This window comes from Pecten maximus, chromosome 8 (assembly GCF_902652985.1).
Source record: "Pecten maximus chromosome 8, xPecMax1.1, whole genome shotgun sequence".
Lineage (NCBI taxonomy): Eukaryota > Metazoa > Mollusca > Bivalvia > Pectinida > Pectinidae > Pecten > Pecten maximus.
In genome coordinates this window covers 10,343,729-10,367,530 of record NC_047022.1, presented here as the reverse complement: position 1 = coordinate 10,367,530, position 23,802 = coordinate 10,343,729, and the positions used below count along the sequence as shown (strand labels likewise).

Genomic DNA, 23,802 nt, shown 5'->3' with positions numbered 1-23,802 from the left:
TCACAACAACATTACATACCACAGTTTCAATTTTTGGCACATGTTTGACAACATTGTTGATATCTTCCTGCGTGACTGTTACCAGGATGCAGTTTTCTTCCTCAGTAGGGAGCGGGAACTCGCCTTCCTTCGTTACCCACGGGTGTATCTATGCAAATGAACAAAGAAAAATCGAAGATCAAAAGTAATCTTTTAAAGCTTCCATCACGAAAAATTCTTAAATAAAATTATCTCAAAAATATGTACGTTTACAGTAAATGATCATATCTGGACTAGACAGGGTGTTGGACAAGGCAGGTTCCACGGCTTACCTTTATATCAGGCAGAAGAATTCTATTATTTGGGTCTTTTTCCAGCATCTTCAGAAGTAAGTCCTTCATTGGTTCTGATATTGTAGGCCTTAAATAGAAAAAGAACCATTGGTTCTGATATTGTAGGCCTTCAATAAATAATAACTAAAACCAGATTTCAAAAAGAAATAAAACTTGTCTTCATTGCTTTAATAAGGACATGAAGCATATATCAGTGACCTTCAATCTGGGTCAAAGTTAAATTTATAGAAAAACTCTTCATTACATATCCCACCATGAGACTACAGAAAAGATTCCATACTCTATAGCTTCATTCAGCAATACACAATGATCTTTAGAGTAAATAGATTTTATAGACAAATACTTGATTTCTGTAGCTTTGACGCCTAAGCAATGAATTGTACAGCTCTATCCCAGCATGCAACTGATCAAACATGATGACCCTCAGCTTTTTTACTGATCAGAAGTTAATTTAATAATTATCCCTGTGACTTTGGAAGTTGATCAAGGTCATTCAACTGAACTATAAGTATATGTCAATCAAATATTATAATCTTAAGTTTTCTTCTCTACGGAGAAGTTTTTTTTAAAGATGCTGACAAAAGAGTAATCATTATCCATAGAAAACAAGCAGTATCTGTTGAATTTATTATACAATACCAAATTTTACATATTTTACGATTTAATTTTTTCACCTTTCAGGAGTTTAAACTTATAAATTCAAAGTGTATACATAACTACGGTAATTGCATACCAAAGAAATTTAATTGTACTCTGCCCATATGTAATAATAACTGATTGTGTACCAAAGAAATTTAATTATACTCGGTCTCTATGTAATAACAAGCATGGATAGTATTGCAACAGCAATACAAAGTCCCCTGCCTGAGCTAGAAGTGCACTTATTCATTTTTGAAAAATGGATTTTCGAGAAAAAAATGTGGGATGCACAACTACATGTCATACTGATCATGTATACCAAGTTTCGTTAAAATCGGAGTAGTACTTTAGGAGGAGTTGTCCAGACAAGCCTCAACCAATGAGAAGCCGGCGGCCATTTTGAAAAATGAAATTTTGAGGAAAAAAAATGTGGGATGCACAACTACATGTTATACTAATCATGTATACCAAGTTTCGTTAAAATCGGAGTAGTACTTTAGGAGGAGTTGTCCGGACAAGCCTCAACCAATGAGAAGGCGACAGCCATTTTGAAAAATGAATTTTCGAGAAAATAAATGTGGGATGCACAACTACATGTCATACTGATCATGTATACCAAGTTTCGTTAAAATTGGAGTAGTACTTTAGAAGGAGTTGTCCGGACAAGCCTCAACCAATGAGAAGCCGGCGGCCATTTCGAAAAATGAAATTTTGTACTTTAGGAGGAGTTGTCCGGACAACTATTGCATGACAGACAGACAGACGGACGGACGGAGGGTAATCCTAAAGTCCCCCCGTTTTTCAAACGGCAGGGGACTAATAACTAATTGTGTACCAAAGAAATATTATTGTACTCCGTCTCTTTGTAATAATAACTGATTGTGTACCAAAGAAATATTATTGTACTCCGTCTCTTTGTAATAATAACTGATTGTGTACCAAAGAAATATTATTTTACTCCGTCTCTATGTAATAATAACTGATTGTGTACCAAAGAAATTTAATTGTACTCTGCCCCTATGTAATAATAACTGATTGTGTACCAAAGAAATATTTTTGTACTCTGCCTCTATGTAATAATAACTGATTGTGTACCAAAGAAATATTATTGTACTCTGCCCCTATGTAATAATAACTGATTGTGTACCAAAGAAATATTATTGTACTCTGCCTCTATGTAATAATAACTGATTGTGTACCAAAGAAATATTATTGTACTCTGCCTCTATGTAATAATAACTGATTGTGTACCAAAGAAATATTATTGTACTCGGTCTCTATATCTGATATGTAGTTATCAGTCTAATAAGTGATCATATTTAGGATCCTGTTATATCAAAACTTGTTTACATGTTTATCTTGATTAGAAATATTTTGAAAGGATGAATACTATTTTTTGTATTTTTCTGACAAGCAATTAATATGCTGTCAGCAGGTTTTAAGTATTTGCCTCTGGTATACTGTAGTTATCTCCCTTAGGACAAGATACCCTTTAGTAAGACTGAATTTTTATGATTTTGATTCCAAATTCAAAGTTTTCTATTTCATAAAGTTTTTATTGATAATCAATAGTATATAAGCAAATGTTTAGCTATCACTCTAAAACCATCTTTTCATCACTGGACATTTAAACAGCATGTGTGTTCTGGTAAAAGTAGCTTAAATTTTCACGACATAGTATATAAACTGTAAATGTGGAAATTTACGCTAATTATGCAAAGTCATTTTGTTCGCGAAAATTTGCCCCGCACGTATTATTTTGATATTAATATTCGTAATCTGGAACTACAAACAAAGGTGGCTCAATCGCAAAAAGTACTCCCACACATCAAATTTACATATTGAAATCATGAAATCAGCCCCCAGCGAAAATAACCACGTTTACAGTATATTTACAGCATGAAATTGTCTGGAAAAATCATTCTAGTTGTAATTGTAAAACAGCAATAAACTTCATGTTGTTTCCCTCAGCCATCTTTGATACTAAACTGGAAAAATACAGTGGCATTGTGGGTATAGTTATATTTAGGTAGAATATCCATTTGGCACTAGGAAATACTAAAATAGAAACTCTGTGGAACTTCCTGTCACTTGAGCAAGCAAAGAAATAAAGAAAAATGTTTCTTGTGAATCAAAGTTGAAATTTTTACTTACACAGATGGAAAAGTGACAGGGTCATTTAAAATGCGTCGATGCAAACCCATAATGTAGTCATCTTTGGGAGGGAAAGGAACCTATCAGTAAAGATAACAGATCATTTTAAATAATAAGAACAGCTGACATAACATTAATATTACTTATTAACAAAGCTAATAAAACATCAATAATTACTAATTAACAAAGCTAATAAAACATCAATAATTACTAATTAACAAAGCTAATATAACATCAATATTACTAATTAACAAAGCTAATATAACATCAATATTACTAATTAACTGTGATGTTATATTAGCTTTGTATATTACTAAATTAACAAAACTAGCATAACATCAATTTTATTAACTAACATTTATGTACACATTTTCTATGACATGCCTCCCCCCCCTCTCCCACCCCATCCCCAAATGTGGGTAAGTAATTAAGACATATATATAAAACATGTTTTGAAGAAAATATAATCTTTATATGGAGAAATAGTCAGCGTCCTATTTTGGCGAGGGTAAAAGAAAGACAAAAGTGGCAAGCCACTTTTGTCTTTCTGCCCCGAGCCCCCAAAAAAATACAGCTTATACTTTAAGACACTGACCATGTATTCTATTTTTCCTGCAACAGTTATCAAAAATGGTATCAACAATGATACAAATATGTTTGACTTTTTAATATATATGGTGGGTATATTTCAACAATGTGGTAGCAGTTGTAGGAATTATAGGTAAACCATCTTTAGATTTTGATTAACTAACATTTATGTACACATTTTCTATGAACTGAGAGTCCTCTTTTTCAACTAAGTAGAAAACTTTGTGAAATTGAGATTCAAATATTTTGTATAATTTTACCTGTCCGAAAACAAAACTATACAACGTAATCCCCATTGCCCATATGTCCAGAGCCTTCCCTCCGAACTCTTCTTTGCCATCTGCAATGGAGGTAAAAAGAATTGATCATATGATGATCTATTGGTTAAACTGATGCATCATCATGGGGATAAAGTTAAGATAAATCATTTTTTATTTTCTATTTTTCAAAACACTATGGAGGAAAAGAATAAAATAAGTAATAATTATACATTTTATCACATAAGTACTCACTTTATAAATGTCATAATTTTCCTCTCAATTTCATAATCTAAAATTCAAACTTTTGATTAAGGAAAAGGACCATGCATTGAGATTTGAAGATATTTCTTACTCAATATACATTATACCTTTGAGCGTCTCTGGTGCAGAGAAGGCAGGAGTACCAGCAGTATTGGTGAGAGATATGTCTGTGCCTGTGAATTCGTTACTAACTCCGAAGTCAGCAATCTGAATAACAGATTAGATACCGTATTTGACCTAATAAGGGCGCAGGGCGCGGGTAATTGACAGTGGGGGCGCCCTTATTAAGATTAGTTATTCTGAAGTTTTATGAAACAGACTATACCTTATAGCAGAATACCCAAGGTTATGGAAACGGTAAAATATTCAGTCATAAAAATATTCCAGATGAGGATATCTATTCATTATCATATATTAAGCTTAAACATCACTTGAATACTCCTGTAAACTTGTAAACTATGCCAGCTGATCTTTAGACCAGAGAACGTGTGTTCCACCATTTATGTTCAAATGGAACTCTTTTGTGTTCTATTTATAGAAACAGGTGATTTCCCCGATCATATCAGACATCGTTTTCTTTGACCAAATAATTGATTAACAATGTCTTTTACTAGCTTTCTGTTCTGAACAAAAGTTATTTATCAACAAGAATGAAGTCTTTACTTTATCTTCAAATAAAGATGGTAAGTTATTATTTGTATGTATGTTTAGTTTTGGGTGCTCTTTGCACTGACCTGTCATCTGTAGCCTGTAGGAATACACAAAATGTGGCGAAAACATGTGTTCCAGTTACTTAATTTGCTGAAGAAAATTGAACACATAAAGTAGCAAAATATTTCACATGAATTATTACTTTTGAACACCATTTTGACACTCAGTCAAAGATTTATTTCCTTGAAAAAAGGTAGGGGCGCCCTTATTAGGTCAAATACGGTATTTTATTTCATATTTAGAGAAACTGCAGATAAATTTACTTAACTAATCAGTTTTTAAATTCTATATTGCATCAAAAATTATAAAAGAAAATAGAATCATCTAACCATACTTTTGTACAATAACAGTATTCAATAGAGATTCTTAGATCTGAAGATTATCTTGCACAAACTATTGAAAACTAGGAAATCTGTAAGACAAACATGCCCCATGCCCATATATGACCTTTGCAGAATTTAATTTTACCAAAATCCATGAAATAATGAAGTTGTTAAGTGTTGAAATTGAATCAGTTTATGGCAAGTATGACCTTGGCCTTGACATTTGAACTATGAAACAAAATAGTTCGACAAAACTCTTTCAAAGAATAAGGTTGCTAAGTGTTAACATTGAATTGACACCATATGACAGACACCTCCCCCCTCACTCACTCATTTTATGGTGGGGTTATGACAACAGTGAAAGGATTCTGAATTTATCCAGAAATTATACATGCTATATAAGCATGTCTAATATGTAAAATTTTACAATTTTAAATACATGTGTGTATACATATATATTCATCACAGTACAACTACGACAGGAAATTAAAATCTCTACCTTCAATCACCAACACCTAATGCACATGATACACTGTGCTTATAATTAGATATATAACATAGTAACACAATTGACAAAGGAAGACAACTATCTGACTCATGCCTGGACGGGTCTCTCAAACTCACAATCTACGGCACCGAATCGCCTAGGCAGAAATACCTGCAGCTTTTGAAACATTCTTTTTTTTAAGAATCTGAATGTGGCGCAGCAGTACGAGCTGCAGTATTTCTGTCTAGGCGATTGGGTATGGTATCATGAGTTCGAGGCCAGGTCAGGACACTTGATATGTGTTTTTATTTCTACTATATATATATAATACGCATTATGAGTATACAACGTTTGTTTTATAGACAAAACGATTTCCATAAGCTCATTGCACTTTGTCTGTGATGATGTAGTTTTACATGGTGTAAATATTGTACATTTCACCATCGAGCACTTCTTGGAATAGTCTCTGACTTTAAAGTGTTATCGACCCGAAATAAATTAAAGTAATAATGTGGTTCTATATTAACAAATCCTATCAAATTGTCAAGCAATAAGCTCATCAAATTATTTTGTCCCCTGGGTTTAAAACATGGTAGATATAGAAGTAAATTAGTCATCACATTCTACATGCTATAGATGATATGCAGAATTTCTGTGTACCATACATATCCTCAAATAAGCCCCCTTCCCTAGTGTAAAAGTTTAGTACCATATTTATCTTCAAATAAGCCCCCTCCCCTAGTGTAAAAGTTTAGTACCATATTTATCCTCAAATAAGCCCCCTCCCCTAGTGTAAAAGTTTAGTACCATATTTATCTTCAAATAAGCCCCCTCCCCTAGTGTAAAAGTTTAGTACCATATTTACCTTATAATAAGCCCCAAACATAGTGTAAAAGCTTATAACTATATTCATCCACAAATAAGCACCTCCCCTTGTCTAAAAGTGTACTGTTTTATCATAAAACAAACACCATCACCTAGTGTAAAATTTTAGTACCATATTTATCCCCAAATAATCCCCCTCCCCTAGTCTAAAAGTCAAGTAAAATATTTATCATAAAACAAACACCATCACCTAGTGTAAAATTTTACTCATACAGTTTGAGTAAAGCTTATTTCTGAATCACATTTTGCTTATTATTTCAAATCTAATGATATTGTATAGATGATGAAAAAAGCAAGTGCTTAATTTTAGATAAATATGGTAATTATATGAACTTACTTTGATATGACCATCGTCTCCCAACAGCAGGTTTGAAGGTTTGATATCCCTGTGGATAATCTTCTGGAAATGTACTGAAAATAAATGCAAATATATACATTGTATACATAAAAATATTACAAATAAAGATATATCAAAATATTTTTTTTTTATATATATGTATATATTTTAAACCTTAAAAAAGAGTAACAGTCCCAAAATGTCGATACATACGGTATGCATAACCATAAAATTGCAAAATTGTTTCATATTTATTCATTTTTAAAAATTTTAGTTTAAACATATTTTGACATTAAAATGACAATGTGTATTAATTACACACACTATGTAATAATCTCATCATCTTTTCAATTAAAACTAGAACTGTCGCCAGGATGGATGACTAATACCCCCGCAATCTGCACGAGTCAATGGTGAATTGGAACTCTTAATTAGAGGCTAACTAAGATAACCCAGTAATATAGTGACCAGTTGCCATAGCAACCATAATTTTGAAAAAAAGTGGCATGCACATCTACACATGGTCCTCTATATTTGTGTGAAGTTTCATTGAAATCGGCCCTTCGGTTTAGGAGGAGTTGTCCGGACAAACTTAAAGTTATGGTTCTTATCAGAAAACCTGTTTATAGTGACCAGTTGCTATAGCAACCATAATTTTGAAAAAAAAAAGTGGCATGCACATCTACACATGGTCCTCTATATTTGAGTGAAGTTTCATTGAAATTGGCCATTTAGTTTAGGAGGAGTTGTCTGGACAAACTTAAAGTTATGGTTCTTATCGGAAAACCTGTTTATAGTGACCAGTTGCCATAGCAACCATAATTTTGAGAAAAATAAAGTGGCATGCACATCTACACATGATCATTAATATTTGTGTGAAGTTTCATCGGAATTGGCCTATCGGTTTAGGAGGAGTTGTCCGTCAAAATGCGTCTACAGACAGACGGACGGATGGATGGACGGACAGACAACCTGATTCCAGTATACCCCCCCTAACTTCGTTGCGGGGGTATAACTATGCAAAATTAAAATCATTGTAATAAATTCAGCAATGATTTGTACACACCTATATGAGAATGGTATTTTATACAGTACATGACACTTTTTTCCTTGATTTGTTTGTTTTTGTTTAACGTCCTATTAACAGCCACGGTCACTTAAGGACGTGCCAGGTTTTGGAGGTGGAGGAAAGCTTGAGTACCCGGAGAAAAAACACCGGCCTACGGTCAGTACCTGGCAACTGCCCTAGGTACGTTTCGACCTCGCAAACCCAGAGGTGGAGTGCTAGTGATAAAGTGTCAGAACACCTTAACCACTTATTCCACCGCGGCTCCTTTGATATTTTGAATTACCACTGGACTGAGTCAAGGCTCTCCAATTTTGGTCTTACTGTTTTTGTGAAAATTTTAATTAATATGGCCACAAAAAAATTGACCATATTCCAATCGAAAGTTCACCTATATATTTTCATCATACAACTATACCATTACGAGTCTGTATCTGTTTACTAGGTAAGAAAAAGGAGCAGAAATGAAATTATGATGGAATGGCAACCAAGGGTAAAATTATATGGCCCCAACCATGAAATGGTGCGGCATCAAATGGGGCAGTTTCCTTCAATATTTTGAATTGAATTTGCTAAAAAAATTCCACTCAGGAAAAATTAAATTACAAAATATTCATGATTACAAAGATTGAAGGCAACTGAAGATATATGTTTGAAGTTATCAAGCAGGAAAAAAAATCTAGACAGACCAACAGGATGATTACTATAAGAAATAGCATACAGAGTTCTTATTATGTAAATGAGTGTAAGAAAGTTGTTTAGTCAACATTGTAGATTTTTTGTGCTGTGTTAAATACGTACAGTATTCTATTCCGACAATGATGTCCCGGAAATACCTCCAGGCAGTGTCCTCGGAAAGTGGCGTTGGTGTCGGAACCTCCAGCACCTCCCTAAACGGGAGAAATAAATAAATAAATTAATTTTCTATCTATAATATCAGTAAGTATTTAGTCAATATAGCATTTATCAAAATTTGAATATAAACTTGGTAATTGAAAATTTTGCATTCGGCTGTGGATGCACTAGATAGTGCTCTTGAAACATATATAATAAAACTTACCCCTTTTCCAGCAGTTCAAATACTGCAAAAAAAAGTAGATGAGAATTATTCAAAATATTGCATGACATCAATACATATGATTCTTTCTTATTCTGGCACTGTATATTTTCTTCTATATTTTTTTTTCTGTGAAGGTCACATTATTTTGGTCATTAAGGTAGATTTACTAATTGTAATTAACAGATTTAGTTTTATAATGTATTTTGTTTATTTCAAAACAAAATTTAATAAACACAAAAAATTACCCTGCTGTTATTTATTTGTAAAAAAAATGTCGCAGAAATACAACAGATTTTATAAAGAATAATTAATTCTAAGAAACTATGATTTTTTTGTTACTATTTTTAACTTTTGCATTTTTTGCTTCTAAGAAGAGGACAAATCAACAAATGTATCAAATTTTAAATGGGTCAAGAAAGAATAAAACCCAGAGTATCTTAATGAAAGTTTCCAAGAGGGGAAACTTTCTGATATACAGTTATTTCTAATTGGTTTAAAAAATATTCGAAATAAAGCATTTTTCTTTTTAAATGCAGCATCTACATGTAGTTTTGTTAATGAAGCTCTAAACAACAGATGATTTTTGACAATTGTTGGAGAGTATTGTAGACAAGGAATCAATATTTGTTCAGGGACCAACCAACCAGATGTTTTTCCATAGACTTAAAATTCTTGAGTTCAATATGGCAATTATGATTAATAATGGAAGTTTAGGGTTTCATTAAACACTTAATAAAAAAAAAAGTTGGGTCCTGCTACAGCTCAAATTTTTCCAGGTTAGCCATTTTAAAAAATGGGTGAATTTCGCAGTAAAAATTCTGAAAAATCTTAAATGTTTACCAGTTAATTATTATGACCTGAACTTTTGAAATTAAAATCAATCCGACATACAAAATTTGTATCAACATTTCATATGGATAGTTACCTATTAGGCTACATATCTATTTTGTAACTTCATAATATACTGGCCAATCAGTGGCTGGCAGACATTTTATCACTGGCTCAATTTCCTTTACACAGGGGATGTTTCAAAAGTCTATTTTTCTCAATTGGGTGGTTGTTCCCTATTTCTATGACACAAGAGAAGCTGGAGTGGGCTGAATACCATTGGCCATGTAGTTAAAATTGTAAGCATGTCAGTCTAGAGTTTGGAGGCTCCAGGTTCGAGTCCTGGTTCAGTGCCAAACTGAAGACCCATTAAAGACAGTATATGGGGTATGGTATGTGTCTTCAGGGTCGAGGGTTTTGTTGGAGGATCAAAAGGTCAGAGGTCAAAAGACCGGAGGTCCTGTGCGAGTCCTAGCCTGGTTGTTGCATTTCTCTCTACTATCACACACATTTATTGCTGTCAATATCAAATTTTCTGCAACTGGCGTACACAACTTACCCATATACAGATTATCCTCATCTGGATCATCCAACACCTCAACCAATCGGACAATGTTCGGATGATCAAGCTTTTTAAGGATGGCGATTTCTCTATAAACTCGCTCCAGTGGGTTTGGCGGATGGGCCACAGGTTTACCATCTCTAGCAGGGGGTCGCCCTTTTGCAGAAAATAGTTAAACTTCATTTTATATTTTAAAACAGGAATAAAATTTCGATTATTTTGAAAGTTAGATGGTAAGCCATTTTAAGCTGTCAATTCAGTAAATAGCTTATAAAATGTAATGAAATTCATTTTTTTTTTATCTACAGACACCAATGAAAATTTTGACTAAGTAAATATATTTGTATTTTTCTTAAAAACAAATGCATAAAGAAAACTATCTTTCATACTCACGAAAAAACCCAGCCTTTTTCATCAGTCGTTTCTTTGATAAAATTTTCATTGCCTGAAAACGGGTTAAATATATACATGTATATTAATTCTGTTTAACTTAGATTTGATATAATAATTTGTATATACTTTGATATAATAATTTGTATATACTTTGATATAATAATTTGTATATACTTTGATATAATAATTCATATATACAGGTACTTTGATATAATAAGTTGTATATACTTTGATATAATAAGTTGTATATACTTTGATATAATAAGTCGTATATACATGTACTTTGATATAATAAGTCGTATATACTTTGATATTATAAGTCGTATATACTTTGATAAGTCATATATACATCAGTATTAAGGAAAAACATTTATAAATACAATATCATAGTTCAAGATATATCCCAGATGGACAGTATAACACTGGATATACAAGTATATAAGCTAGCTTCCATGAGGGATAGCAGTCACACTCTGAGCTTACATACAGGTATATATATAGAGGATATTGAATGGTTTCCTGTTTAATATAACATATATTTCACGAGTATGACAGAATATCTATATTTTCACGAGTGCGAAGCACAAGTGAAAAATATTGAAATATTCTGTCATACGAGTGAAACATATGTTATATTTAACGGGAAACCATTCAATTTTCTATTTATTGCATTTCATATACAGTATGTACTTTAAAAAAAACCAAAAAAACCTGAAAGCATTGAAAAATTAACAGTGTCAAAAAGCGCGGGAATCAGTAATGACGTCATCTCTTTGTGACGTTACTCCACGTCAACTTGACGGCGCCATTTTGAAAGGACTGATCAACACAATTTAAGCGTTATCTGCTGTTATCGGAGAATACGTGCATGAATAGCTAACATCAAGTGAGTTTTTTTTCAAAAACTAGTCAGAATATTTCAGAAATACAGCAGAATATTTCAGAAATACAGCAAACTAACCAATTTATCTATCTCCGCTTCGACTGGAAAATCAGCAAATTTCAACGAGGTGAATACAAAGTTTCGCTCTGATTGATCAAAAATTGAAGACTTATATTTTCACTGCAAAATCTTATATTTTCACTGCTCATAGCTGCAGTGAAAATGTAAGTTTTATTAGTTTGATAAATTTCTATATTTCACTGGCATAAATGCAATAAAAGCTTTTATTTAAGAGGGATAGCACACACACTTTGAGCTTACATAATGTATATACAGGTATATACAGTCGAATCTGTCCAAAAGACCATCTCTATTTAGCGACCCTCTGTTCTAAGCGACCATTTCAATTCCTCCCGAGCGTTTTCGCTATGTATTTTAACTCTATTAAGCGACCCTCTGTTTACGCGACCAGCGACCACAATTTTTCGTTCCCGTGATAAAAATAACTCTCCAATAAGCGACCAGAAGTCTCCAAAATGCCTTACATTACCATTTTTGCCTTAATAACACCCAAGTAGTTTTACTTTTCGTGCAAAAGGACGGGAGATGAGGCGAAGTGACCGTCTGGAATTCTGACGATTTTCAGACGTTTTATATACGATATATCAATTTGCATGCGAAACTAGTCAGCTAGTTTATTGTACCAGTTAAACTTGGCAAAACTCACATAATTGAAGTCCTCTTCTTCGTTGTAAGCTAATTTCACAATACCATAGGATCCCTGCAAAATTGAAAAGTACATCTACATCCAATAAACTCTTGTAATATGCTAGGAAATTATGCATTTTGTATATTATTACAAACGTTTTTATGACCTAGATTTTACATTGATTATTAAAATATTCTGGTATATGACCAATATTGATATCCATATTAGGTAGTTTTCATGCTAATATTTGGTAGTTTTCATGCCAATACTTGCAAAATTTATAAACAATTTGTATCTTGATAGTATATAGTTACCAATAATATATAAACTGATATTGTTTTTTTATTAGCAATTATTTTTACAATGATAATTCTGATTCATCAAAACTCTGATTTTTGGTCATACATCATATACATGTAATTATATGGTCAACAATGCTGGGAGTGAAATTTCTACTCTTGGCTTATTGCTAATGAAGGGGGTTATGGTTTCAAAAACAAAACATTCTTATCTCTTAATAGTTACCCCCATGCAGGACCACCACAGCAATTTCGATTCAAACAAGCATAACAGCTTTAGGATATATAATGCAATAACATAGCCAGACACTATACTGTGTATAAATCTAATTTTCTTCCATCAATAAGTTTTACATACCTTGCCGATTTCTGTTTTCAACTGGTATTGGTTAAGTTGAACAAATCCGTCCACATCTGAAATTGACACACGCCTCGTTTCCATGGTAGGACGTCGTTTAAGACGTGGCGAAGCGTTGGGTGAGCTGTACGGGGAATGTTGAAGTGTCCGATGTGCAGGTCGTTCTACATTACAATTGTCTTCTGAATGGCTGTACACAATTTTTGGTGTGTGTCTGTTATTAATGGTTGAAATTTGCGTAGCATTTTGATTTACATTTTCAACATCAGCCGTTGATGAAACCGATTCATTTGATAAAAGATTGTTATCTCCCTTTGATGAATCAGATGGATGAGCTAATGAATGTGGAGGTGTATCCGGCACATACAGGTGCCCTGTTGAGTCTGTTAAAGATGATATGCGTAGCTGACGACCTAATCTACTTCCTGTGCGTGTCACAGAGTCGTCTTTTAATGCACTTTGGAGTTTCTCATCACTTTCATCATTTAAGCTCCTTCCTGAGTCAGATGCAGGATTGGAACTCTTTTGTGTTAGTGGAGATTTAGAACATTGTGAGTTAGCACCATTTTCTGTTAAAGTTCTATACTTTGTGAAGGACACATTTTCTTTGTCTTGAGCAGTTAGAGTGTGGCCAACACCTTTATGGTCACCAGTGACCTTGACCTCTTTCCTTGACCAGGGGTCATTTGAGGTCACTGCCGAGTCATAGCGAGATTCCTGAGAGTTGTACCCTGAAGTATTTGGCTCCTGATCTTGATCTTGTTCAAGGCGACATTTCCTGCAAAAAGAAATATAAATTTGAATTATAATAATTAATGGTTATTTTTATATCTGATACTGCAAACATACATATTTTAGTGGTAATCTTATTTTAGCTTTTTTATATGCTGGAAGAATATTGCTAAATTTTGTTGCCTACTAATTGTAGTTATCTACAATGTTTTATATCGCCAGCATAGTCGGTGCGCTACTCTATCATTCCGCTAATTTGTTTGAGTTGGCTTTTGTGCTAAAATTTAAGCACGCCAAAATAAGTACATTTAGTTATTTTGAGCCTTTAGTGACTGGGTACTTTTTCTGAAGAAAAGGATAAAGAGTGACATCCCTTGCATAGTATCATATACATATGGCAATTGGTCACTCTCTTGTAATTTCTGCCCATTGTTACAGGTAACAGGACAATTAGTGACTGATGAAGTGGCTTTCTAAGTTAGCATTGCTGCCAGGGGAGTTGAGTAATTATTAATCTGCTGGTTAACAACATAGCTATGGTTCCACGTGTCCGTTATATGGAATGTTTAACAACTTTACCAACAGAAATAAGTGTCCGCTGTCCGCATTAGGAAGGTGTCCGCTATATACATGATATTTATATAGTGATTTTCATTGGAGATTCCTGGAACTGTCTGTTATGGACAGGTGTCCGCTATATAAGGGTGTCCGCTATTACAGGTTCAACTGTATCATACATTGGTTCCTCCCAAAAACAAAATGACATTTAGTTAAATAAACAAGGATATAAGTATAAACTTTTACTTATCATTATTTAATCAGTCTTGTTGGTTAAGATGGAAGTGTGTGAGCTGGGGTCTTTCTGCGAGAGGAAAGCGAAGTACCCAGAGAAAACCCCTGGGGTCTGGCATGTGAACCAATAGATTCAAGTGTGTGAGCTAGGGTCGTTTTTGTGAGAGGAAACCCATTATTAAGTGTCCAAAGAAAACCCATAAGATCTGGCATGTGAACCCATAGATTCAAGTGTGTGAGCTGGGGTTTTGTGACAGAAAGCAGAGAGTACCCAGAGAAAACCCCTGGGGTCTGCCTAGTGACCTCATAGATTCAAGTATGTGAGCTGGGATCTTTTTTGTGAGTGGAAAGCAGAGTACCCAGAGAATGGGGTACCTTTTCAAGTGCAATTAAAGAATCAAACACTTGTTGCCGATGAATGGAGACACGTGCAGTCATCTATTGTCTTGTGTTGATCAAGACACTGACAGACATAAATCGATCGTTGACAATGTCTAAATAGTCATTATGGGGTTTATTATTTATTCATATAACAATAATCATTTCCTTAGTCAAATTCCTCGGCAATTTTCTAATTCATTAATCATAATGATACTCAGCAATCCTCTCACCGTCAGATAATTATTTTTGACATCAGTTTCTCACCAAAATGTAGCCGTTAACATGATATTGTTAAACTATCTCATCATCATCTTTGTCATAGTGTAATCCTGACGAAATGGACATTTGTCAAAGGAACCATTACTTATTCATCCATAGCTAAATATTGATAACGTCTTCATCATGTCTTTATATCACATAAAAATATTCATGACAGCCAGTCAATGATCGGATCGTAGTCTAGAATCTTGTGTATAGGTAGCTCAGAACACAATACATATTTATTTGTGACATTGTAATGAGAATGTTACTTGGCCAAATCTTTTACCAACTTGAACTAGAATAAAAAAAATATGTTTAAAGTCAAACTGAACTATTTAATAGTTATATTGAATCAAATAAGAAATTTTGAATTCAAACTGAATTTTCCAATGAAACATATTATACTATATTTTCATAAAAACAGTCTAGATTATTGCAGCAATATGGGGAAACACTGTACATTTCTACAGTGGAAGGATTTTTAAGAATTTACTTCATTTCCACTATTTGGGCCCTACTATTCAAGCCCCTGGGGGATCAGACCCATCGTTTATACAAAATTGGTTCCCCTTCACCCAAGAATGTTTCAAACCGAGTGTGAACCAATTCCTTTCATTCAAACAGCAGAAGAAGGATTTTAAAGAATTGGCTACATTTTCCCTATAAGGCCCAGTCTCTGCCCCTGAAAGGCCAGGCTCATTTTTTATACAGCATTGGTTCTGTTCTACACAATAATGCTTCAAACCAAATACTAATCAAATTCATTTATTCCTACAGAAGAGGGGGCCGTGGTGGCCAGGTGGTTAAGGTGTCCAGACACTTTAACACTAGCCCTCCACGCCTTGGTTGCGAGTTCGAACCTACGTGGGGCAGTTGCTAGGTACTGACCGCAGGCCGGTGGTTTTTCTCCGGGTACTCCGGCTTTCCTCTGCCTCCATAACCTGGCACGTCCTTAAATGACCCTTGCTGTTTATAGGACGTTAAACAAAAACAAACCAAACAAACCAAATCCTACAGAAGAAAGATTTTAAAGGATTTTCCATCTTTATATTCCCCTTTAATTGGGCCAGGCTGTCCCTCAGGCCCCTGATAGACCAGACCCCAAAGGAGGTGGTGCATAGGAGGGCTAAATCGGCCCACAGCGATTTTTTTCCCGGAAACATATTTTTGTAAAAAGCATAATATCCCCGATTATGTGGGAGGAATTAATTTCAAGTCCTCAATGTATACATTCTTTTTTTGGTGATTTCATTATTTCCCCATCAAACTGCATAAGAAGCTAATGTTTTGACCACTAACTATTATAGAACATATTTTTATTTCCTATTTGTGAAACAAATTCACCCCATTTGTTTAAGGTTTAATTTTGTATATGAATCATCACGCTCCGTGACACTTAAATTAAATTTCAGCCTAATTTGATGTCTTCTTTGTGAAAATCATTGTTTTTAACTTTTCATTTAAAGTCTAATACCACAAAGTTATTGATGGAGTACTATCAAAATTTCAGGTTAGAAATAATCTATGGATATTCATAAACATTTAATGAAACAAATTTATTTGGTGAATTACTGGATATGCCAAGATTTTATAATTGTTAAATGCATACACCCCCAATTTTGAACAACATATCAAAGTACCGAAAGTACTGAAAATAGAGGCAAATGCTAAAAATCTAACAAAAATAACAATGCAATCAGACTTTACTGCTTGTGTCAGACAAGGTGCTCCTTTTTAACCCTTGGTTTTTTAATAAAATTTACTTCATCACCTTTCTTTGTATGCAAAAATCTTTTGTTATCCAGTAATTTTTGATGATTTTTTTTGGTTGTGTATTAAGATTAATATGCAAACATGTTTTTTAAAAGCAAAACTTGATAGTACTCCAACGATTGTTATATTTTATCTACTTAACAAATAAAAGAAAATTTCAAGAAGGTAAATTTTCAACTGAAAATTTTGCTAAAAAAGCTGTAATTACACTTTCTATTATACAAATTCATGCTAGACACACATGTTTTTATAAAATATAACATCACATGAGACTATCAATGCAATATGAAATTTATCAAGTACTTTTGTACAAGAAATATATTTAATTTAAAAGGGAGTGTACACATTTTTTACAGAAATCATGTTAGGTGGCGCTGCGTAAACAGCATTTGCAAATTTTCGTTTTAGTGTCTAAAATGACATGTATTTGGTAAAAGTCTATCATAATATCATGCATAAAATAAGATTCGGCCGTGGGCCGCCATGCACCACCTCCTTTGTACAAAATAGGTTCCCTTTCACACAAGGATGCTTCAAATATACTGATCAAAGCCTTTATTCTTACAGAGGAAGAAGGATTTTAAAGAATTTGCCATATATTTCCCCTATTGGGTGAGTTCCTCAAGCCCCTGAGGGACTTTCAGTCCCATGATTTCTACAATTGGTTCCCTTTCAGCTAAGGATAATTCAGACTCAATATGGATCAAAATTCTTTCATACCTACAGAAGAAGCACTTTAAAGAATTTGCTATACTGTAAATATACAAATTTTAGAGGTAATATTATTTTAGTGATTTTCATGTCATTAGCATTCCACTAAATTCTTATTGTGCTAACAGAAGTCTCTTATGTTTGTTTCCCAGGGCCTAAGTATGCCAATACATCATTGTGCTAATCTGTTTAAATTCAGTTTGAACTTAAATTTGAGTACACCAAAGTATATTTACAGCATTTTCCCTTTTGTCCCCGTAGGGCCGGCCAGACCGCCATCACTATGACAAAATTTGCCCCTTCACCCAAAGATTCTTCAGACCAATTTGGTCAAAATCCACCGAGTCATTCATCATAAGTAGCTATTTTTAAGAAAAGGTGACGGACAATGGACGCTGCCTCATGCCATAAGATCAAGTCCCTTTGGCCAAGTTGGTAAAAAATATTCTTTTTCATGTTAATTCAAATTTGTATTTTGCCTTAGGACTCACACAACTAAATAATTTACTATATGTTATTACTAGTGACCCCATCGATTCATGTGCTCGTTTGAAGTTCAAATGATGTGAAATCTATATCAAATTAAAGTTTGAAGTTTTTACTATCAGATAAATGTTGTTATTGTATAGGTTTTAAGGCATATAAGAGCACACGGGTACTCAAAAGACAGTAACCCTGACATTTACAGTCAACTGAGGAACCCCCACCTGGCGAATTCCTGCCTTTTTACAACTCAAATCCTACTTCATTTTATTTTCAGTAGGAGTGTATATTTTTGATTTTCCAAATATCAACACCCTACGATTAATTCTTGTATATAGAAAGTACCCATTTCATGTTATTTACTCAGGAAAACAGCTACAAACATAAGAAACACATTTTCCTAAGGGACTAAAGGTGAAACACCAGCTGATTGGCTGATTTAGTTGTGTGACTCCAGCTGATTGGCTGATTTAGTTGTGTGACTCCAGCTGATTGGCTGACTTAGTTATGTAACTCCAGCTGATTGGCTGATTTAGTTGTGCGAGTCCTTTTATACATTTGGTACCAACTAAGACTTAAACCTGGAATAAGACTTGGCATCACATTCACTTTTCATCAAAGATTACTTGTCATTTTACTATATGGGGAAAAGCAAACTTATGAACCTTAGGGATCAAAAGAGTTAATTTTGATATTTTTTTGTTTTGTTTTTATGTCTGGACAAATAAAATCATTCCAAATCTTCATTATCAAATAAAAATCCTTACATTTACACAATGTTCTTTTGTCTAATAAACTTGATCAAAAGGCATTGTTCTGAGTTATATCAAATTGTCAGGTTAATTAATACCCATTGTGCAATACCTTTACATTTGTCATAAAATATTAATGCATAACAATATGATAGAATCACAAATTAAAAAACAAAGCTTAAAGGCTTAAATCACAACACTTATTTCAATACCAAATTAAATTCTGATTGCATACCAGTTGAATATTCTTTTGACAATATTAATTTCTGGTGGATTTTTTTTTATTATTCTGAAGAAACATATAATATATATATATAACATATAATGTATAATATAAAAAATATATTTCCTCAGAAATTTTCAAATTCATTTTTTTCCAATTAATTTTATTAAAGAAGAAATACATTTTACATATAAAAAGCAATCTAACAATGAGTTTCAAAACACAAATTGCTTGACTATTATTTTCTGAATAGCAGACGGTCAGACAATTAACAAGGCCTAGTTCAGTGACTTATTATCAGATGACAATATTCTTTGTTTCCAATTACAAAAGAGTTCTCAATGGGAGATAAAATACATAACAAGAATTAAATCACATCTGCTGATAAAATCTGAAGTCTTGTTATGAATCACCTTGAGGGGTCTAATGGTTTATTGACTTTGGCTTATTAACAAAGAGATAGCACAGATATGGATGTTTGTATCATGTTATGTACAGTACAACAACTATACCATATTCAAACAAGCAGTTTACATAAAGGTAATCAATTCCCAAGGAACAATGACTGACATATTGATTGAGAATACATTCCATGATCTGGTGACCGATTTAATTTATTATTATTAAAAATTAGGATGAAGACATCAAGCTTAATAAAACCTTGAAAACCTCTTGCAGATTGTCCCTAAACTTGACAAATCTAGGCGGAATAATATTGATAATAGTTTGCATTCAACAGCTAATATCATTTTGAGGCAGGATTTCATTGTAGTAGCTGATGGCTACCTCACAAACCAACTTATGGGATGTCAGCATATGCTATCTACGGTAGTTAGGGTAAAGTGTCTTTCCAAGGATTCAACCATATGACTGTTCAAGATGGCATATGTTCTAAGCTTTGTGAGGAACACAATTAGTGGTTCAGGTATATAATGAATGAACCTTGACCTTGGATTAGGGGCCGCAGTGGCCGAGTGGTTAAGGTGTCCCTATACTTAATCACTAACCCGCCACCTCTGGGTTCTGAGTTTAAAACCTACGTGGGGCAGTTGCCAGGTACCGACAGTAGGCTGGTGGTTTTTCTCCAGGTACTCTGGCTTTCCTCCACCTCACAAACCTGGCACGTCCTTAAATGACCCTGGGTGTTAATAGGACGTTAAACAAAAAGAAACAAACCAAAAAGGATCAAAGGTTGCCTAATAGTCTAATTCTTTACCGAATGCGCTATAATTAGAGGCCCTGTAAGTCATCAGGACACATTTCTCTCAAGTAAATTATATTCCCCATCAACATAACTTGTTTATAACTATTTCCCAACATGTCAAAGACACCACAGACTTTTTTTATCTCCTTTTTCCGAACTGTCATAGACATGTGTTCTAGGGGGTAATTTTTAAATGGCAGCTATATATAGCAGTAATTATTGTTTCTTTATATTATTTTAATTGTTGATTTGTTCTGAAATGCTTAATTTTTTTTAAATGGTAATATCCATAACTAGAACATTCATTCGGGGGCCAACTCATACCCCACCAACCCCCTCCCTCTGCCAATGAGGTTATTTTGTAGAAAAATAAAATTAGTTGTAGTCTTGTTACACAGGGTCAGGTCAACTTAGCTTTTGAAAACAGGAAGGTAAATTCTACCTATTACAGATTATACACACCTACAATGTATAAGGATTATTGCCAGCAAGTTTTGTCGAAATTCCCTCAGTAGTTTTGGAGTAGTAGCTGGTACATGGTTGTGTCTACAGATGGACAGACAACCTGATTCCAGTGTACCCCTCTAATTTTGTGGTGTGGGGGTGGGGGGTTGTTGGGGGTTTTGGGGGTTGGGCGTATAATTATATTAATACAGTGTTATATGTGATATATGTTAGTACAAATCTATTGACAGGCATTTGAAAAAAATTATTATGTTCTGATGGTGACTGTGTAGTAATATTCATCTAATGTATCTTAATAACTTAATGGTACCCGTACATAGAACTCAATTTAACATACCTTGTTGAATTAGCGTTACTTATCCTAATGAAATTGTCCGAGGTCGACACACCCACAAATGACACATTTTCCTCATCTTCCATTTTGAATGAATATCATGTCACAGATAATTTTATGCTGTAAACGATGATTTTTTTCTCTCTCACAGGAATGTGAATAAAACCAGTTCAATATCCAATATGATCCATAATGGCCCACACACAATCTCAAGTCTATTTAAAATTATAAATCTACGTCACAATGTTTGAGAAAGAGATTAATTTTGTCAAGCACAGTGACACTTAAGTTTCTGTGTAACCTGAATTTCTTTACTTACACCGGTCTATACTAGGTTACTACACTGTCTGAATTTCAGTTTAACTCTAAAATTCACTCAACCATGTAAACAAAACATTTAGATACTTTGAAGTGAAGGTCCTCTCCAGTTGAAATGTTTGGTTAGTTTTAAGAAAATTATCTTCAGCTTAATTAATTTTTTTCTGAAGTGTATGCATGACCATGTGCTTTTTAAGATTAAATAGAATTTCTATTTTAAGACTCAAAACCAGCTTGCTGTCTTCAAATTAAAAAAAAAAATCATTTAAAGATAATAATGTATCTTTTTCATCTTACGCAATAAGTTGACAAATATTCCACTGTAAATTAACTTAGAGAGTTCTCCAAAAGAAGGGGTATTCATGTACCCAGGTAATGTGTACTTCGGTATTGAAGAGATCAATTATCTATTTTGACTAGCCATACACATAGTACATATTTACCTTGAGGGCAGAAATTATCAGTAAGACTTGCATAGCATTAAGTGAATTTGATACCTACTTAAACCCATACAGCCTTAAGCCCAAACAATTTCTTAAAAAATCACAGTCATCAATATAATTAACATCTATAAACCAGATATTCTTCACACACCATTGAACATGAATAAATTATTACATATTTTGGTTGACATTTTCATGCACAGATGATAAATATTTATCCTCATTGATAATTGTTTGTGATTATATAAACCACCAACCAACCACTGAAGTGCATTATAAATTACATCCTCTTTCTCAGAAAAAAGTAGTTGTATGCTTCTGAGTCAAATTTGATAGTAAAAGAATGAATTTATCTTAAATAACTTGTTGTAGTAAGATAAAAAGTAATAAGTAAATAAATAAATGCATGTAGTTAAATTAATTAAAAATTAGAAATTCTAATTTGGATCCCATAAATTTATTACTATTCTTATCACTTCTTTCCTTTTTTTTCAAATTGACACCAGATGATTTCATGGTATATCATTATCAATTATCTCTCTATCCATTTCCCTTTCAATGGATATGAATAAAAAACTGTATGTGAAATTATCTACCAGGTATGCATAGATGACAAATTTGTGTTGGTGAACTAACTCTTACACACTGATTGTTTGACAAACCAAATGCTATGTGAAAGAATTCTGAAATAAGGAAGTCTTAATTTGACCCTGAGGACACATGTGAGACCTTATACCACCTAAAATGGGTATTTTAGTTAGGCGCAAAATGTTGTAGGAGAGTAATGATAGCTATGGTCCTGACCAGCTGGACTTTAAATTCTGTACCTCTGAACTCATCACAAATGCTCTAACCGGCATTTGAGCAAACCACACGCCCATGTTTAGCCCAGTAAAATACTGCTATAACATTAACTGTTTATCAGGTTAAGTAATATTTTTTCTTTTTTTTTTAATCAATGTCTTTAATATAAATCATACCTAATACATTTATCCAGCAAAAAGCACATGCCTAATTTGGTTTGATTTGGTTTGGTTTGTTTAATGTCCTATTTACAGCCAGAGTCATTTAAGGATGTGCCAGGTTTTGGAGGTGGAGGAAAGTCGGAGTATATTCAGAGAAAAACCACCGGCCTACAGTCAATATCTGGCAACTGCTCCACGTAGGTTTCGAACTCGCAACCAAGAGACGAAAGGCAATTAAGTGTCGGGACACCTTAACCACTCGGCCATCGTGGCCCCTTGCACATGTCTGATCATTTAAGCTTTCTATGACAAATTACATCATGTTTTACTGTCCCGCAATAAGGTCACCTCTGATTTTTTTTAGTTATTTTTTGTAGTGGTGCCTGGGCTTATTACCAGATAAATACGGTAATGACTTTCGGTTGGACAGGTAACATACTGACTAGATCCATATAAAACCCAAATTTAATAGAGATATTTGTTTCAGTATCAACAACATTGTAAAGCAGAATGTACATTTTGTCATCTGGCGGTGATTACGAGTAGAGAGAAATCGTTACAGTACATGTGTAGGAGTTTAACATTGACTAGATAGAATACCTGGTAACAGATTACCATGTTTTATATTTAGAAAACGAGAAAATAATGGAGATAAGTGTTTCTAATTTGACTCCACAACTGTTTGTTTATCATGTGAGAGAATATAAACATCGAGAAGCAAAACTGGAGATCCCATTAATTGTGGAGTTTTTTCAGAATCTACAGATTTTTCTTAAAGAATTTTCATGTCCATGCAGAAGGCAAAACTAGAGATACAAAATTATGGGAAT

At 33.6% G+C, this 23,802-nt stretch overlaps 1 protein-coding gene across 5 annotated transcripts in view; it reads right to left on the bottom strand.

The window, feature by feature from the left end:
* The window catches only part of LOC117332452 (calcium/calmodulin-dependent protein kinase kinase 1-like), a 150,927-nt gene that overhangs the window by 5,862 nt on the left and 121,263 nt on the right, over window positions 1-23,802 (bottom strand). For 4 of the 5 annotated variants that reach the window (XM_033891363.1, XM_033891362.1, XM_033891367.1 and 1 more), the window contains 12 exons: window positions 13,136-13,913; window positions 12,497-12,550; window positions 10,887-10,938; window positions 10,491-10,649; window positions 9,104-9,125; window positions 8,845-8,933; window positions 6,978-7,051; window positions 4,342-4,441; window positions 3,974-4,053; window positions 3,126-3,205; window positions 312-399; window positions 20-148 (listed from right to left, as the gene is read on the bottom strand). In XM_033891363.1, the coding sequence (XP_033747254.1) occupies window positions 20-148; window positions 312-399; window positions 3,126-3,205; window positions 3,974-4,053; window positions 4,342-4,441; window positions 6,978-7,051; window positions 8,845-8,933; window positions 9,104-9,125; window positions 10,491-10,649; window positions 10,887-10,938; window positions 12,497-12,550; window positions 13,136-13,913 (1,705 nt within the window). Of the gene's footprint in view, window positions 1-19; window positions 149-311; window positions 400-3,125; window positions 3,206-3,973; window positions 4,054-4,341; window positions 4,442-6,977; window positions 7,052-8,844; window positions 8,934-9,103; window positions 9,126-10,490; window positions 10,650-10,886; window positions 10,939-12,496; window positions 12,551-13,135; window positions 13,914-21,249; window positions 21,514-23,802 lie in introns of those variants that run through there. The other variant, XM_033891364.1, reaches the window with a different exon arrangement.